The sequence below is a fragment of the Lissotriton helveticus genome, chromosome 6 (genome assembly GCF_964261635.1).
Source record: "Lissotriton helveticus chromosome 6, aLisHel1.1, whole genome shotgun sequence".
NCBI lineage: Eukaryota > Metazoa > Chordata > Amphibia > Caudata > Salamandridae > Lissotriton > Lissotriton helveticus.
In genome coordinates, this window is record NC_136067.1 from 2,129,867,662 (window position 1) to 2,129,886,327 (window position 18,666).

The window sequence follows — 18,666 nt, forward strand, 5'->3', positions numbered from 1 at the left end:
AGACTTCGTCCAATCCTGGATCTCAGGATCTTGAACCTTTACCTGAAGCAGGAGAAGTTAAAGATGCTCACCCTTGCGCAGGGTCTTCAAGCGCTGCTGGAAGAAGACTGCATGGTGTCGATCGACTTGCAGGATGCATATTTTCACATCCCAATTCTGAAGTCGCACAGTAAGTATCTCCGTTTTACGGTGGAATCGCAGCATTACCAGTTTGTGGTCCTTCCGTTTGGTCTTACTACTGCGCCTCGAGTCTTCACCAAGGTGATGGCTGTGGTGGCAGCACATCTCAGAAGATCAGGGATTCCGGTATTCCCTTATCTGGACGATTGGCTGATCAAGGCAGAATCTCCATAGAAAGTGCTCCATCATCTGCAAGACACAACTCAGTTGTTGTACAGGTCGGGTTTTTCAGTAAATGTACCCAAATCTCACCTGATGCGCTCCCAGCGCAGCCTGTTCATAGGTGCGGTACTGGATACAACTGTATGTCGGGCATTCCCTCCTCCACAACAGATTTGCGACATACAGGAAATTATTCCTTTATTTCACAATGGAGCGGTCGTTCCAGTCTTGAAGGTCCTTCGTCTGCTCGGTTGGATGGCTTCCTGCATTCTGCTGGTCAACCATGCATGCTGGCACATGAGGGCACTCCAGTGGTGCCTCCGCAGGCAGTGGTATCAACACAACGGAGATCTCAGGGAGTCAGTGAGGATCTCAAGAGAAGCTGCAGCGGATCTGTCTCGGTGGAGCGTTGAGGGCAATCTGTCTCAAGGAAAGCCCTTCCATCTACCTCCATCGGTTGCCACAGTAATAACCGATGCATCCACTCTAGGGTGGGGTGCTCATCTGGGGATCTGGAGATCAAGGGTCTTTGGTCTCCAGAGGAAAGGTTGCTTCACATCAACCTTCTGGAATTACGGGCGATACGTCTGGCGCTCAAGGCCTTCCTCCCTTCCCGTCGCGGTCGGTCGGTTCAGGTCCTGACGAACAACACCACCTCGATGTGGTATGTCAACAAGCAGGGAGGAGTAGGGTCGCAGTGTCTCTGCAGAGAGGCTCTGCGTCTCTGGTCCTGGGTTCAGGATCATCAGATTTGTCTGATGGCAAATCATCTGGCCGGGGTTCTGAACGTGCGTGCAGACAGTCTGTCGGCAGTTCTCAGCCGACCACGAGTGGAGGCTTCATCCAGAGGTAGTTAGTCACGTCTTTCGGACGAGGGGAATTTTCAGGTGGACCTGTTCGCCACTCGCGAGAACGCTCACTGCCCGTCATTCTGCAGCCTCCAGTTTCCGATGCAGGGAGCCTTGGGGGACGCGTTTCAGTTGAGTTGGGACTCGCAACTTCTTTACGCGTTTCCTCCCATAACCTTGATTCCTCGGGTTCTGAGGAAGATTCGCCAAGACCGGGCCCAAGTTATATTGGTCACCCCGGATTGGCCAAGAAGGGTATGGTACACAGATCTTCTCCACCTCTCCTCGTGCCCAGCGCTCCGTCTCCCTTTCAGGGCAGATCTCCTCTCTCAGATGGAGGGGCAGGTTGTACACCCCCACCTCCAGACCTTACACCTTCATGCCTGGAGATTGAGCGGGGCAACCTGAATTCCTTTTCTCTCCCACATGATGTGGTGGATGTCATTTTATCGGCCAGGCCTGACTCCACCAAGTCAATCTATTCATACAGATGGTCTAAATTTGTGACTTGGTGTGGGGAGAAGTCCATTGACCCCTTGAGGGCTCGTTTATCTGACATACTCCAATTTGCTCTTTCCCTGGCTCAGCAAGGGTTTGCTGTAGCTACAGTTAAAGGTTATCTTTCGGCTTTGTCGGATCAGCCGTCTTTTAAAGGGTCTTACAAATAAATTTCATCCTACTCCCTTTATTGTGCCTCAATGGGACTTGAATCTTGTGCTTACATTTCTGATGGGTTCTCCTTTAGAACCTTTGCACAACTGTCCCATGAGACTTTTATCTTTTAAGACGGTGTTCCTGGTTGCAATTACCTCGGCAAGGAGGGTAAGTGAGCTTCAAGCTCTTAGTTCAAACCCCCCGTTCTTGACCATTCATGCTGAACGAATGGTTCTTAGGACCAGGGCTGCTTTTCTGCCTAAGGTGGTAAGTCCTATCCACCTAGGACAGTCCATTACCCTTCCTACCTTCTATCCTCCCCCTCACCCTTCGAAGGAGGAGGAGCGACTTCACCGTCTGGACCCCAAGAGGGCGGTGAGCTTTTATCTTGATAGAACAAAAGACTATCGAGTGGATGACCAGCTCTTTGTAGGATTTGCTGGCTGCAGAAAAGGAAGAGCTGTGCACAAGCGCACTCTCAAGATGGATTATACTATGCATCAAGATCTGCTACGCCCTGGCTGGTAAGGAACCTCCAGAGGGTATAAGAGCACACTCTACTAGAGCAAAGTCTTCTACATCTGCTTTGTCAAGGGGTGTACCTGCAGAGGATATTTGTAGAGCGGCAACTTGGGCTTCCCTCCACACCTTCCTGAAGCATTACTGCTTGGATTCCGAAGTGAGGAGGGACGGCCACTTTGCGCGTTCTGTTCTCCAGAATTTTCTGGTATAGGGGACTGCTGTGGGACTCTATTCACAAGGTGAGGAATCCACTGGCAGATGTATCCATCAGAACAACAAGTTACTACCTTCGGTAACGCTTTTTCTGGTGGATACAGTATCTGCCTGTGGATTCCTCACAGGCCCACACGCCTCCCTGTTGTCCACTCTTCTTTACCTAATATTGTGTGATATTATATGTATATTTATATATATTTGTTTTTATATATTGAGTTTTCATGCTTTATATTCACACTGTGTGTGTTATCTTGAATATTTTGTGCTATGTACATTGTATATGTATATATCTATTGTCATTGGTCCGTCCGGGTGCCTCGAATGCACGGAAAAAAGGGCAGAACTGATGTCATCACGCCGACGTAGGCCTAATAAGGAGTCCGTGACGTCAGTCTGAGTCGCGCGCAATGTCGTGCTCCTATGACATCGTCCACGCCAGCGTGCTGCAAAAGAATTTTCCAAACGTTTATGACGCAGGGGGATATTCACAAGGTGAGGAATCCACAGGCAGATACTGTATCCACCAGAAAGTAAGTAACTTGTTCATCTCTTCCAAGTGGGGCGTTGCAGGAGATAGTGACGTGAGTGAAATCTCTTCTAAGGCGCGACAGGAGATAGTGATGTGAGTGAAATCTCTTCTAAGTGGGGACTAGCAGGAGATAGTGACTTGAGTGAAATCTCTTCTAAGTGAGGCGTGGCAGGAGATAGTGACGTGAGTGAAATCTCTTCTAAGTGAGGCGTTGCAGGAGATAGTGACGTGAGTGAAATCTCTTCTATGTGAGGCGTTGCAGGAGATAGTGACATAAGTGAAATCTCTTCTAAGTGAGGCGTTGCAGGAGATAGTGACGTGAGTGAAATCTCTTCCAAGTGAGCCGTTGCAGGAGACATTGACGTGAGTGACATCTCTTCTAGGTGACATGTTGCAGGACACATTGACATACATCAATCTGCTTCCTCCGCAGTGACGCTGACGATGGGGCCTTATGTTGCTTATTTTCCAGTGCTGATCCGCCAGCCCAGGCTGCCCTGGTTACACGACCCTGGAGCAGGTAAAGATTCCGGTGTCCATGAACGAGTGGCATACAATAGATTTATAAAGTTGCTTTTGACTGTGCTTGCACAAACCCTACACACTTAGTTCATCCCCGCCAGGAGCGCGTCCTTTAGTTCACGCAGTGCTGCTCTAAATTCAGCTGAATACTTTTATTTTGTTTGTGTGGCAGAGTCTGAGCTCACAAGGGGTGGAGTTGAAGCATTTAAAGCATCTGTTTTGAAACACACAATGCATTTTAATAAGTAAAAGCCAGTAAGGCATAAATGCAATGAGAAAGGGTTAATAATGAGGAGAGAAAATCTAGATAAAGAAGGGAGAGTCATTTGAGAGATGAAGAGTGTTTTGGGATAAAAGTAGAGAAGAGAATTTGAAGCAGGAAAATCTAAAACTGAGATTTAGGGGCCGATTCACAGAACTAACGTACGACAAAATCCTAAACTTACTACTTTGGTATTCACAGAAGGCAGTTGGTAGTCTTAAACTAGTATTTTGTCTTAAATTAGGATGTTGTCTTAAATTAGGACTTTGTCTTAAATTAGGACTTTGACTTAAATTAGGATTTTGTCTTAAATTAAACTTAAGACAAATCCTAATTTAGGACCAAATCCTAATTTAGGACCAAATCCTAATTTAGGACAAAATCCTAACTTAAAACTAATAAATGCTTTCTGTGAATACCAAAAGTAGTAAGTTTAGGATTTTGTCTTAAGTTAGTTCTGTGAATCGGGCCCAAAGTGACCAAAGCTTTGAGGAGAGGAGATGAGGTTTAATAATCGATAATAAGTCGTCATAATGGACCAGTTTCATGGCTTTTTGTAAATGTCTTTAAGGCCCTTTGTGTGGTCTGGCTTGACAGCGCTCCTGTCACCAGACAATGATGTGAGCATCCCTACAGAGGGCCTTTGGCTCCGCCCACATTGGAACTTGTTTGGATTGGACAGACGTTGAAAGCTCCCACAAAAGAGTGCTTGCCCACCACACAGTTGATATTACTGTGTTTATTTATCCATCTTCCTGAGTTTGAACTTTCAGGGGCACACACATGACATTATAGTGCTAGTAAGCAACTGTGGTGTGTGCACTAGGGGCGCAGGAGCGTCGCCTCCCTCTGCCAGCGCCGCAAACAAGAAAAATAAAATGGTAATAAAATGATGTTTTTACCGTTTATTTTTCAGTGCAGCTGCCCGGGCGGGGCCAGCCCTGCTGACTGGCAGCAGGGGGAGGAATGGTACACACCACACCTAAAGTTTAAAGTGCGCATGTCACTTGGGCCAGCTGTCTTGCCTGAGGTGCGCACCTCAAACCTCTCCACCCAGCTGTCTAGCGATGGCCAGCCTGACATGCGCACCTCAAACCTCTCCACCCAGCTGTCTAGCGATGGCCAGCCTGACATGCGCACATTAAACCTCTCCACACAGCTGTCTAGCGATGGCCAGCCTGACATGCGCACATTAAACATCTCCACCCAGCTGTCTAGCGATGGCCAGACTGACACGCGCACCTTAAACATCTCCACCCAGCTGTCTTAGAGAGCTGGGTGGAGAGCAGGCACCGGCCTCCACTGCGTGTAGGAGCGCTGAGCCAGCTCGCTCCAGCCAATTCTGGTGCTTCTCTCATGCTGGTTAGCATCTTGATGGAAGCATCTTGATTAGTAGAGGATTTGGTTCAGAGACCCCTTCTGTATAACTGCGACTGGGAGGTCTGGAGTAGGTGAGTACATTTTTCGTTCTTTTCATTTCGTATACTGTTTAATTTGTTTTTACACACTGCTAGGCAGTGTGAGAACCGCACACAATGCCTTCAGTCTCAACTCCAGAGCCCTTAATCGTGGCCCGTTAGTCACTGATAATAACAGGCCACGATTAAGAGCTAGATCTGACAAAGATGTCACTCTGGGTACTATTTACAACAGCACACGCCCTGTGGACGCAGGTAATCCACATCTTACATATAGTGAGCGGGTTCTAGATCTGAACCACGATGTCACTCTGGGTACTATTTACAACAGCACACTGTGATAAGTTGACCTGGCATATGCTGTCCACTATTCTAGTGGGCACCTTGCTCCAGTCCAAACAACCCTTATTGATGATAGGTTAAACACAACCTTTATAGAAAGCTATCCTAGTGGTAGCTGTGGAGAGCAGCCTTCAGGCTAAGTCTTGAAGGAATGTTAATCAGCTGGTTTTACCAGTTTATAATCTCATGAATGACCAAATGAAAGGAGACCCAAACCAGGTCTATATATGTATTCATTCTAAACACATCCCTCTGGTCTCTTTATGAGGCTAGAGGCAAAAGTACATTCACAAACTTAATAGCACACTGTAAATTAGCACATTATAAGTTGAGCCCTAGGGGCGTACCAAACCATATATTAAGAAAGTGGTATAAGAACCACGACTGACATAGAGACAAGGCCTAGAGCCTGTAGAACCGCTGGAGCCACCAGGAACCACCCAAGGAAGTGACGCAGGGGAATCACTGGGGACGTGTGCCGTGCGAGAACACAGCTGCAGATCAACATTAACTTTGGGGAAAGTCATGGTTGTAATTTTAAGGATTAAGGACACTTAGAAAAGGACTTGGAGCAAACCCCTTTAGAACTAGGAGGTTCTAGAGTCAACACCCACAGAAGCACGAGAGTACTTGAGTTACCTCACCCAGGGAAGCCGGTGCATAGGTGTCTTTTCGTGTTGCGTTTCGTCTTTGTTTTCAATGGCCAGCTGCTGCAAAGTGCTGCTGGCGTCCAAGTGGAAAGTGTCCAGAGTGATCCAAGCTTGGATCGAAGATGAGAAGAACCTGAAAGCAGAGGGGACAGAGCCTGGGTCACTAGCCAGTGACCAGGAAGGCGATGAACAGATGCCCACCGATGTCAGGTGCTTGCAGGTGAAGAAGGTAAAGCTTGACTCTTCAGCCACGAGGACCAGGACGTGTAGACGATGACCAGATTCTAGATTCAAGCTGTCCCACAAAGGATGTCGAGTGCTGCGGTGTCGGTTTCCGGATTAGATCCAACAAGGCTTGGCAACCGCAACCCACGCAGGAAGTAGAAATTGGCTACAGTGCAGACCAGCAAGGCCTGAGGGCCTCACCACGTGGTGGGGAGTCAGGGCACGTCTGGAGCAACCAGGAAATCCCAAGGAAAATTAGAGTCCCCTTCGAGGGGACCCACCAGTCAACGGACCAGGGATCGCGAAGGGGCTTCGAGCTGAAATACAAGAAGCGGGCTCATGGAACACTCGTGGAGTGTAGGCCCACAATCTTAGCAAATGTGCACGGTGTTCAGGAGTTCTGGTCCCGCGTCTCTCGTGAGGGCCGCGGGTCTCAGCTTTGCTGGGATCTCGTGTCGGCCTCTCAGTCTGGAAGTCTGTGTCCTGTGTCGCAAACACTTCGTAGTCCGGCGGGAGCTTCGGTAATGCAGACCAGCAAGATGCTTTGTTGGTGCCTGTTTGAACAGGGAAGTCACTCCTTGACCCCAAGTGAGATTCTTCAATCCTCTAGTCGTTAGTAGTGTGTCGAATTTCCAGGATTCAGCTTCAGAGTTTCGTCCAGGTATAATCTAAAGTCCTGTTGCCAGGGGTCCCTTACTTATACTAAGAAAATAGTTTGGACATACTCTGGGGACCCACCTATGGGAGGGTCTGGAAAGAGGGGTGGCTACACCCATTTTCTTTGTCCAGTTTCACGCCAGAGCAGGGGCTGAGCGCCCTGCAACCGGTTTGAACCAGGGTATGCACAGGGACACCAAATGTGCCCCCAGTGCTATCTGAAAAGCACTCTGAGTGCCACTACCCAGCCCCAATACACTGAAGCCTATCTGGGAGGTGGGTACACCTCCTTGTGACAGACCTATTGTCCAGGCCTCCCCTGCCGGAGATTCATCCAGCAGCAGGAGGTCAAACCCGTGTCTGTGGCTGCAGCATCCATTTTGTGATGCTAGGGTTCTTTTAAACTATTACCGGTCAGACCAGTGTGTACATCTCTCTCCTTCTAGTAGGGTGGATTCCTAGCCCTGCCGTCGGGAGGGGGGGGCAGGGGGGAGGATTCCAAAGTGTTTGACACCAAACACAACATGTGTCCATGCAGCCATTCCAAAGTTAGCATTTACCGCAAGGTTATAATGCACTTAAGAGTATATGGTCTGGCTGCATCACAGAACTGCGTCAGAGAATAAGTAAGTAATTCTTTATTGCTCAGTTAATTAAAACCATTGCCATTAGCAAATTTACATATTAATTAACTTAAAATATAATTTTGTCTAATGCAACATTATCAAACAATTTAGTTAAAATTTACTTTAAAAGAGTCGAAGCATTTCATAAGGCTAAAAGATACAGATGGCGTGTCGGTAGTGCCTTCCATAAACTTAATGCTGAATCTTTATGTGGACCAAAAGAGTCTATGTTCACGTCCGTACCTTGGTGGGTTCTTGGAGCAGTTTTGTGCTGTACCGTCAAGTGGACGTGACAGATTAAAAGGAAGCTCGTTGGCTGCGGGCAGCTTTTGCAGTTTCTTAACATTATGGCCAATCCGTAATGACCGAGGTGTTCTGGCTTGTTTAAAAGGAGGAATTTGGTACTTGGAATTTGTGGTAGGAGCATACAGAATATGCAGGCACGCAGCTTTTTTTTGTTTTGTGACGTATGCCAATTTCTTTAGACCCAGTGCGTCAATAAATCCCGTCAAACGGGAGCTGCCTGCCCCCACTATTCTACTTGGGTAGCGCTTCCTGGCGCTATATACAACTGCATTAAAGTCGCCTCCCACAATTAATTCTCCCTCCAGAAGGCCCAACAAGAACGTGCTAAGTGCTGGAATGGCCACCGAGTGCCGGGCAGGAGGGATATACAAGGTCAAAATATTAAACTTTTTCCCCGCCCTTGACAAGAGATAGCTGAAATCCTCCCCTGGGTATCTGTCCATGTGTTGTGTATAATAAAAGGGAATTACTTACGAATCAGAATGCCCACCCCTTGGAGCCAGATAAGAATTCAGAGTGAACAACCATTTTGTACCCCCAACGATCCATGGCCTTGCATGCTGAGCCCATCAGGTGCGTTTCTTGTAACAATGCTACCACAGGTGCAGTACGCCTTAGGTATTGCAGCACCAGTCCCTGTTTGATTTTATCCCCCAGGCCATGCATGTTCCAGGTAAGCAGCGTTAAGGGAGACACCGGGGCCACCAAGGGGACACCAGTACCAGCGCCAGAGCCTGTCAACACTGTATTTGTCACCGTAAGCAGAATATCTGACCACACCTTTCTCAATGCAACACAACCTTACAATGCTATTGTGAATATTGTCTAGCAGTCTCTGCCCCAAACAAAAAAACCTTTAAACTTTGAAAAAACCCTGAAAACTTAACCACCCCCCACCCTGCTCCCCTGCTTGACGGTAGTAAAACAACCCACCACCCCAACAAAGCAGTGTGCTTAGTACCTGTTCCCATTCTTCAACGATAAGGGGGGGAGAGAAAGACGCTCCAGCCCCCACCAAGCCCATTACTCCAGCATTGTCCAACACCCAAGGCCCCAATATATGTTCACAGTCAACATCTCGGCAAGACTACTCCACAAATGTAGGCTGTAGAAGAAAAGTACCTTTGAGCGATCCAACAGCGCAACTATAACTTTATCTCATAGTCGCCCACCGTCCATTGATATCGGATTTGATCTTTTGAGACATGGCAGATTTCGGTTCAGGCCCATCAGGACCAGGTCGGTCAGTCATCCACAGCATATCTGAGTCCAGGATATGTCCCTAATCCTGCTCCACATCACCCTGCTGTTCCTTCCCTCGCGATTCACGATGACCATTGCGACCATGCCTAGACACCTTTTGCCATCCCTCCAGCCAATCCTGTGCCTCCTCAGGCGTGAGGAAGAACCATACCTTACCACCATCTTCCACTCTCAATTTGGCCGGAAATAACATGGAGTACTTTATCTCCCGTTTCCTTAGGGCCTTCTTCACATCTATGAACCCTCTGCGCTGCCTCGAGACTGCTGCAGTGTCGTCCGGAAATATGTTGATGAAGGCATCATCAATGCGAATTGATGGAGCCTTCCGAGCCACTTGTAAGATTGCGTCCCGGTCTCGAAAGTTAAAGATTCGCACCAAAACAGGGCGCGGTGGTGCCCTGGGTTTCGGTCGTCCACCCAGGACCCTATGTGCTCTCTCCACGGAGAACAAGTTCGATAGCCCCTGTGGCTGGAGGTGGGTCGTCACCAGTTCTTCCACAAAGAGGTCCAGGGCCGGTTCCCCCATTCCCTTCGGCACGCCAATTAAGCAAATGTTATTTCTTCTAGAGCGCTCTTCCTGATCCTCCAGGCATGCCTTTAAGAACTTGTTATCCTCTTCCAGTTGATGTACCTGTTTCTTGAGGATGGAAGTGTCTGAGGAAAGGGCTTCTGTTGTGGTCTCCATGTCCAATATTTTGGCGGACATTTTGTTGAAATTCGCACGGATTAAGGCCATGTCCACTGCGAGGGTCCCAATTCTGGAATCAACCTTGTTCAGTGTAGCTATAATATCCTGCAGAGTGACCTCCTGTGTGGCTCCCCCTGACCTCCAAGCCGACGAAGGGCCCTCCTTGTCCTGTGCCTCACCTTGTGATTTGGTGAAGGCGATTTTGTCCAGTTTTATCTGACTCGCCCCTTTCGTGTTCCTACCCGACATGGTAGCAGTTTATGGGTGAACCTCTTGTAGAGTAGGGTACAAACACTAGGCGCCCACCAGGCAGATCACTGTAGTTTTGCAGCCGGGAAGCCCTGCGTAGGAGAGGGGCTAGAGCCACCTAATGACCCTTGACAGATGACAGATGGCGTGTTCCCAGGGTGGAAGATTCGCTGTGCAGTCCCCGCACTCACCCCAGCCATTTCCCCCTAATTATACCAGTGCACGAAAGGAGGCCGCAGAGTAGATAAACAGTCCATGCGGGGCTGAGTAGCCGTACAGCATGCTGTGCGCCGCCAGTTCACACCAAAAAAAGCACCAGAGGCTGCTTCTCCGGATTATCTCAAGTGCCCCACAGCATCTCCAGGTCAGGCCCGCAGGCTGTCACTCCCTCTCACTTTCTTGGGTCACTCACCGCGCCAGTTACACTGTCGGAAAGGGAAAGGGGCCCAGCACGTCGCCGCTGACCGCTCCTCCCGACTGTCCCAAATATTCTACAAAGTTTCTAGATCCGGCCTGCAGGCGGTCATTTACTGCGCCAGTCACGCTGTCGGGGAGGAAACCACTTCGCTGCAGCTCAGGCACCGTCTTCAGAACGCCACTAACGTTCTACCAGATAAGTCACCATGCGCAATACGCCCTCACCACATCCACGTCTCCTGTAATGGCGGCCAGGGGGTTCACAGTACCCGCCCCTGCCGCGAGATGACTCGGGAGCCCCACAGGTGTCTATCAGGTCCCCTGGGTTTGCCGCCGGTCACACTCGATCGCCAGCGTCACCAGCCTCGAAGGGATCAGGTCGAGGCAGGGGTGTGGAATTTATTAAAATATCTACTTGTCCATGGGGCGAGTTGCTTCATAAATATACTTGTCCTGTAAGTAAATTCACTTGTCTCTTTGGTGCCATGCAGTGTGGCGACAAATTATGGCAGCAATCTCATTATATAAGAGCTCTTGTATAGCCTCTCTGATTATGCCAGGGCTCATATCATGAAAGTCATATAGCTGCACTTAATGCAAGGACATACAACAAGAGTGTACTTTTGAGACTTTCTTTAATAATTGGGCCCCAAATTTGGTCTGGCGTTAACCATGACCCTTTGTGTTAATTAAAATTCTCTAATCTCTTCTCTTAGTTTTATTTTGTGCCAGCAACTAATGCCAAAACAAATCACGCATTGCCAAAACTAAAAAGCTGACCGCCCATTTCAGACCTACTGGCTTTGCCAATGCTTGTTTATTTGTATGTTTCCCATAATCTTATTAAAACTGGTTACACTGATTTCTCAATATGAATATTTTTGGGAAATGCTGCATGCATCAACACATTTTACTATATGACGCTGCAAAGAAACAGTACCTGAAATTTCACAGTAGTTTAGCAAAAACAAACTCCTACTTTCATTTTTTTAGGAACATTTTATATTAAAAGGCAGACTGTCCACAGTGTCCACTTCATGAGTGCACCAGGTAGTCTGACTTGGAGTCAGAGAGAACATATGTCTGAACTGATTGAGCACCTGTCTGCAATCAGTTTGCTGCTGGTCAATGAGGCTGCCTGCCAAGGCTACTCCATCAACTTGTGGAAAAGTAAATTTTGCCATGTTCTGTGTCCCTACGTGTTCCCCATCCTATGTTATATGTGCATGATTAATATGCATATGTATTCCCCTATGATCGATTAAAGACGCAATTCTAGTTGTGTCCAACTCTAGTATGCCAGTTTCCAGTTCTCGTGAAAGCTACGAGTATTAGGCCTATGTAAACCTATGTTGCCACGTTTCACAGTGTGCACGTTAATTCAGAATAAAGTCCCAGTTTCTAGGCCTCAAAAGGGCCTGGACACCAGATTCAGCTCCTGTCTCCTGAACCCTCTCCGAGGAGCGATACAGCCCCCACCTGCATCCCTGACCCTTCACTTACTTTCATGCCTCGCAGTGCCCGGCTAGGCCTGGCTCTGCCTCCCAGTCTGCCAAGAGTATGTTATGTTTCTAGTTATCAGTCCAGCCCTCCTTCTCTGCATTCCTAAGCTACTGAATCGCATCAATAGTTTCCGTCATGGTCTAGCCTTTATGTCTCCATGTAAGAGAAATACTGTATTCATATTCATAGAATATTCCTCGCACACGCAATACAAGTAGAATAATGCATGCACCAGTCTTAGTGTCTATTAGCCTTTGCCCTGATAACTTTTGGATTCTATCAACATGTTCTCTAAACATCAGATACTAGATATGGTTAGGTACATGTCGCTCTGACTCCGCAGATTTTAGTCTCCTCTTCTAGCGCAGAAGTCATAGCCCCCAGTTCTCCCTAGTAACACGTCATTGCCCGTTTGCGCGCACCACTAGGTTAGAGGTCCCGGCTCCTTAGGTAGCCCCCTCCATGTTTCCGCCCCATTCATGTCACTTCTGTTACGTTCATACCACATGTCTATGTATACGCCCTGTACACGCCTCTTGTTACACCTACTTTATGCCTTATCTTTCGCGACTGCTACGAACCCCGCCCACTGCTACGCCTATCGTATTGAATGTAATGCAATTGTTTTAGTATATATATGTTGTGCACTGTTATTAAAGCTATCCCTTTTCCAGACCCTGCTCCCGGCAGCTGCCATCCTATTCCCGTGCAGATGGTCCTGTTCCTGTCCCTTATGCTTTATTAAACCTGCAAAACTCAAGATACCTCGAATCCTGACTCTTATTTATTGAGCTACCTGTTTATTGATTATTCCGAAAAATGGAACCGGTATTTAATTATTTATTTACCACAAACTGATCCATCATCAGGGTTCTGTGAGAGCAGGTCAGAGAGTGGATCACTCTCTTCCTTCTGTCCCTCATCAGTAGCCATGAGCAAGCCCATGTCTGCCCTGTCAACATATAGTTTGTCTGTTGACATGAAGCACCCTATGGGGGCTCCTGGGAGTTCCAAGGTCTACCAGATAAGTAACCTCTCCCTTCTGTTCAACAATAGAGTGGGGTCCACTCCACTTGTCTTGTTGAGCTGCTGGGGCCACAGGCACGAACACCCACACTTTCTGTCCTAGCTGGTAAACGATCAGTGCAGACTTTTGGTCATGCCAGGCTTTGTTATTCCTGGCTAGCCTCAAGGTTTTTGGTTGCCTTTTTCATATACTCAGCCATCCTGGAGCGGAGACCAACTATATAGTCCACTATGTCCTGTTTAGGGAGTTTGAGAGGTAACTCCCATTCCTCCTTCACCAGACAGAATGGTCCTCTGACAGGATGCCCAAATAGAACTTCAAAAGGGCTGTTACCAACCCCATTCTGAGGAACCACCCTGTATGCAAATAAAAGGCAGGGTTGTAGGATGTCCCATCTCTGCCTAAGCTATTCTGGGAGACCCTTGATCATACCCTTTAAGGTTATGTTGAACCTTTCAACTAAACCATTGCATTGTGGGTAATAGGTTGTGGAGAATTTATAATTCACTCCACACTCCTTCCACATTGCAGTCAGGTAGCTAGACAAAGTTTGCACCTCTGTCAGATACTACCTCCTTAAGGAAACCCACTCTTGAGAACACTCCCAAAAGGGCTCTTGCCACCACAGGAAGTGGTATCCGGGGGACCTTTGTTGTACCACCTGCCTTGCCACTGGCTTGACAGGTGACACAGGAGCGACAAAACTCCTTTGTGTCTTCAGACATGTGGGGCCAATGAAAGTGAGGAACAATTCTGTCCCAAGTCTTGTTTTGGCCCAGGTGTCCTGTTAAAGGCATATCATGGGCTAGTGTCAATAAGAAGCCCCTGAATTTCAAGGGTATAATCAACCTCCTGGCTGCACCAGGCTTGGGCTCTCTACTCTCTGAGTACAGGAGTCCATCATCCCAATAAATCTTGTGGGTGCCACTAGCATTCCCAGCAGCCTCAACAGCAGCTTGCCGTCTGAGGGGTTCAAAAGAAGGGCAGCTCAGCTGCCCCTGACTCAGATCTGCCCTGGAAGGGCCCCCTGTCCCCAAGAACTCAACCTGATCAGGCTCAAGCGCATCTGGGACAGTTCCTTCTTCAGGAGCACAATCATCTTCCCTCAAGAGACTGATCATCACTCTGAGTCAGGGGGAAAGGCACTGCCTTAACCCTACTGCTCCTTTTCTTGGAAGGCAACTGAGCCATTATTCCAGAATCCAGGCCTGATCAATTTTAGGCATTCTGGCCTGTGACCTCATCACAGCAAAAACATGTGCAGTGATCCCTAACATTTCTACATGGGTTCTTAACTCCACTTCAGACCAGGCTGAAGCCTCTAGATCATTCCAATGCAAGCATTCAACAGGGAGGTCTGCACTTACCACAACTTTCTTGAGGCCAGTTACACCTCCCCAGGAGAAATTAACAACTGCCAGGGCATGGTTGATCCTGATATTGCTAGCATTGGTCACTTGGTAAAGTTCACCAAGTATGATCAGTCCAGGGTCCATAAGGTCTTGTGTCACCATTATGACACTTGTCCCTGTAGGCCATAGCCTCTTTTCAATTTATCAAAGTTACTGGGACTCACAAAGGAGGAAATATCCATGCCTCCATCCCAGATCAGAACAGCCTGAGTTGGAACTCTGACTAGGCCAGAGTCCATCTCAGAACCCAGGGTTAACCCTACTACAACCTTCTGCTGAGTACCACTATTTTGATCTGTACTAGGGGGGACCGTTGCCTTAGGGGCAATGGTGGCTGGAGTTGAGTTTTTGGACCTATTACAGTCACTAGTCTGTTGATTTTACAAACTTTACACCATAGGTACTTTTGGCCTTTCCTTTTGGAAGATTGGGAATCCCCACCATTAGAAGATTTTTGGGGGCCTTGTGAAGACTTCTGGTCTTTACCCTTCTCCCCACCATTAGAAGATTTTTGGGGGCCTTGTGAAGACTTCTGGTCGTTACCCTTCTCCCCACCCATATTAGGACCTTGCTGCTTCTGGTCACCACCTTGGTTCTGTACCTGCTGCTTTACTCTGGTTCTGACCCATTTGTCTGCCTTTTTTCCCAATTCTTAGGGAAAGGTCAGATCAGAGTCTACCAGGTGCTGATGCAACAGCTGATTTTAACAGGTTCGAGGCATGTGGGCTGCTGAATTCATATCTGCGCATAGATCGCCGCCTAGTGTTGGGCCCGGATGATTGCACTTTGTTGTCTTGGAAGAGTCTTCGAAGTATCACGAGATAGGTGACTCCTCCCCTGGACTACAGTGCGCATGGGCATCTTCTCCATCCTCAGATTGTTTTTTTCCGCCATTGGGTTCAGATGCAAACTCCTATTCTCCAACTCTGAATCGAAAACAAAACTTTTCTAAAGGCCAAAAGGCCTTCAACTTCGTCGATATCGTTCTCGTTCGGTACCTCTCTACTCGATCAAAACTTCCATCTCAAATCGGTCGTCGACGCGGGCTGTTGGGCCTTTTCGACGCCACGTGAACCGACCGTCGATGGAAAGAAGCCTGTTTAAAAGGTGCCCACAATGCCACTCCAAGTTCCCTCATACTGATAAACACTCAGTAAGCAACAAGTGCCTTTCCCCAGACCATAGGGAAGAAACCTGCCCAGCCTGCACCCAGTTTCGATCCAAAAAAACTATACGAAGCCGCCGGGCTGCTAGGCAAGAAATGCAGCGAGAGGCACCGGGACCGGACAAGATCTTTGATGATGACCAGGATCTACAGGACGCCCCAGACTCGGACCTAGAAATCGTCACCGTCGAGGACTACTCTGACTCCAATGACGAAATTCCATCGGGGCAAATCGTGAGTACACTACCCCCGACACCAATTGACCCGTTACCAAAGGCCTTAGCCAAGATCATAAAAAACTTTCGCCAGCCCCGCCTTGGCTCCGAAATCGAAACCGAAACCTTCAGAAAGCCCAGGGCCCAGTACCATTGTCCCGAAGAAGGTTCCAGAGCCAAAAAAGGTCACCGACCCGAAGGGCGTCGATCCAAAAAAGGCCGCACAGCCTAAGAGCGTCGAGCCAAAGAAGACTGTCGACCCCACAAGGGCCGTTAAGCCAAAAACCGTCGACCCCAAAAAATTGGTCGACCCGAACAAAGGCACACAGCCAAAGGGCGCCGAACCGAAGAAGGTCGCCGACCCGAACAAGCCTGCCGTTCCGAAAACCGTCTACCCGGCAACTGGTGCCGTACCGAAACCAGTATTAAAGCTGGAAAAACCTATCCAGCCAAAGGTAACGGCTCCAAAGACACCAGTCGACCTGAAAAAGAACATCGACTCGGTGAAACACTCATCCAAAGAAACCTACGGAGCACAAAAAACGTGTCGACCCGAAAGTTGCGGGCGACCCGAAATCAGGGCCTGAGCCGAAAAAGTCCAACAAAACTCCGAAAGTCGTCGAAAAACCAAGTGTTACCAAGCCCAAAAAGCCTAACACTAAACACAGGATTGTAGAGGAAGAACTATTCCACCCAGATCCATCAGACGACCAAGCTAAAATATACATTAACCCAGAGACTGGTAAAGTTACCATCCTGCAAAGGAAAAAGAGACCTTTGGACTTTGAACCTAACTCACCTATTCCACTGAAGAAAAAGGACTTTGGGACTTCTCCCTCAAGACCCTTCAGCCCTTTTCAACCAATCAAGCCTACCACACCTTTTGGTCCTACCTCACCTTCTCACCACGGGGACGATGAGGGGGACACAGGGTTTGAGCCACAGCCTCAATACGATTTCCCACAAGATCCAACCAAGAGGAACCTTGGGAAGAACCAACAGACCCTTATGACACTCATCCCATCCCTGATGTACCCACTTATCCTACTAAGCCGTCACCTACAGATGACACAGTAGTCTTCAACCAACTCGTAGACAGGGCAGCACAATTTCACAATGTGGACATGCATAGTGACCCTGTGGAAGAAGACTTCCTGTTTGACACCTTCACTACTGCAGAAAAAAGTGTCAAAACGCTTCCCATGTTGAAGGGAGTTCTAAAACACACACCTGACATATTTAAGGATACAGCCAGGGCAAGGGTAATCAATCCCAGAATAGGAAAAAAGTAAAGGCCAGCTCCTACAGACCCTACCTACATCAAGGATTCCTCTCACTTGGCAGTGTGAACTAATGGACGCAGCCACCCCTAGGATTCATACTGTCAAAAGGGCCTGGTCTAGGCTGCCAGTAGAGAGCTGGACCGCTAACCTTGAAGCTACGTGCCCCTGCCCAGTGTTGGATCCAATAATCGCAGATGTGAACCTGGAAAATTGGCTGACCAGCTCCCTGGACGCCATTCTCCCTAAAAAGAGAATGCTGAAGAGGGAGAAGAGAGTGGGCTCAGCCCCTTGGTACACCCAGGAATTGAGAACTCTTAGGAAAGGCTGCAAGAGGTTGGAGCGGATTTGGAGAAAGGATTGGGGGGAGGTCAGCCGGAAAGAGTATTGCGCGGCGATTAGAGGATATAAAGCCGCTATTCGGGACGCCAAAGCGAAGTTCTTTGAGGAGAGAATTGGCAATTCTGCTAACTCCTCTAGAAAGTCCTTTAAAGTTCTCAGAGATCTCCTGAAAATCCCCGAACCTCCGGTTAATCACGATAGTCCCCGAGAGAAATGTAAGGAACTGGCAAACTATTTCCACATGAAAGTAGAAAATTTCTTAAGCTCCCTACCTCGACAGGCCCAGGAATTAGATATAGTTAACCAGCTGGGTGCTGTGGAAATTGAGCTTGAAGCCTTTGGACCAGTGACCACCGACGAAGTTCTTAAGGTGCTAGGGGTCATGAAGAGTGGCTCGCCTAGGGATCCTGTTCCGATGAGATTTTTGAAACAGGTAGCAACTACCATCGCTGCCCCAGTAACTGATCTCATCAATTCATCTTTTATGCAGGGGGTGGTGCCACCCAGTTGGAAAAAAGCAGTAGCAAAGGCCCTCCTGAAAAAGCCTGGTCTGGATCCATCTGACCTAGCAAATTTCAGGCCGATTTCCTTGCTTCCCGGGCTCGGTAAGATCGCGGAGAGACTGGTGAACCGTTGACTGTCATATTTCCTGGAGTCTAATGGCTTGTTGCGGGACTCCCAAACGGAATTCAGGCCAGGCCAGGGCACTGACACCGCCCTTCTGGCAGTCGTGGAAGAAGCCAGGAGCATTCTGGATTCAGGAGGATCGGCGGCAGTGATCCTCCTGGACCTCAGCGCGGCTTTTGACACCGTGAACCATCAGGTGCTGCTCCAGCGGCTGTCAGATGTAGGCATTACAGGGATGGCCCTGAAGTGGCTTGCGTCTTTCCTGAGCGACCGGACTTATAAAGTCTGGGAAGGTAGTGAACAGTCAGCATCGATCCCCCTCCAGTGTGGTGTGCCTCAGGGCTCCTCCTTGAGCCCTA

The 18,666-nt window shown here is 48.5% G+C and overlaps 1 protein-coding gene across 4 annotated transcripts in view; it reads left to right on the forward strand.

Annotated features, from left to right (window-relative positions):
* Window positions 1-18,666, forward strand: part of LOC144764106 (beta-1,4 N-acetylgalactosaminyltransferase 2-like) — an 807,618-nt gene that overhangs the window by 389,132 nt on the left and 399,820 nt on the right. For 3 of the 4 annotated variants that reach the window (XM_078650276.1, XM_078650273.1, XM_078650274.1), the window contains one exon: window positions 3,545-3,631. The exons of the other annotated variant lie outside the window; for it this stretch is intronic. In XM_078650276.1, coding sequence (XP_078506402.1) covers window positions 3,545-3,631 — 87 coding nt within the window. The remainder of the gene's footprint in view (window positions 1-3,544; window positions 3,632-18,666) is intronic. 4 annotated transcript variants of the gene reach the window in all.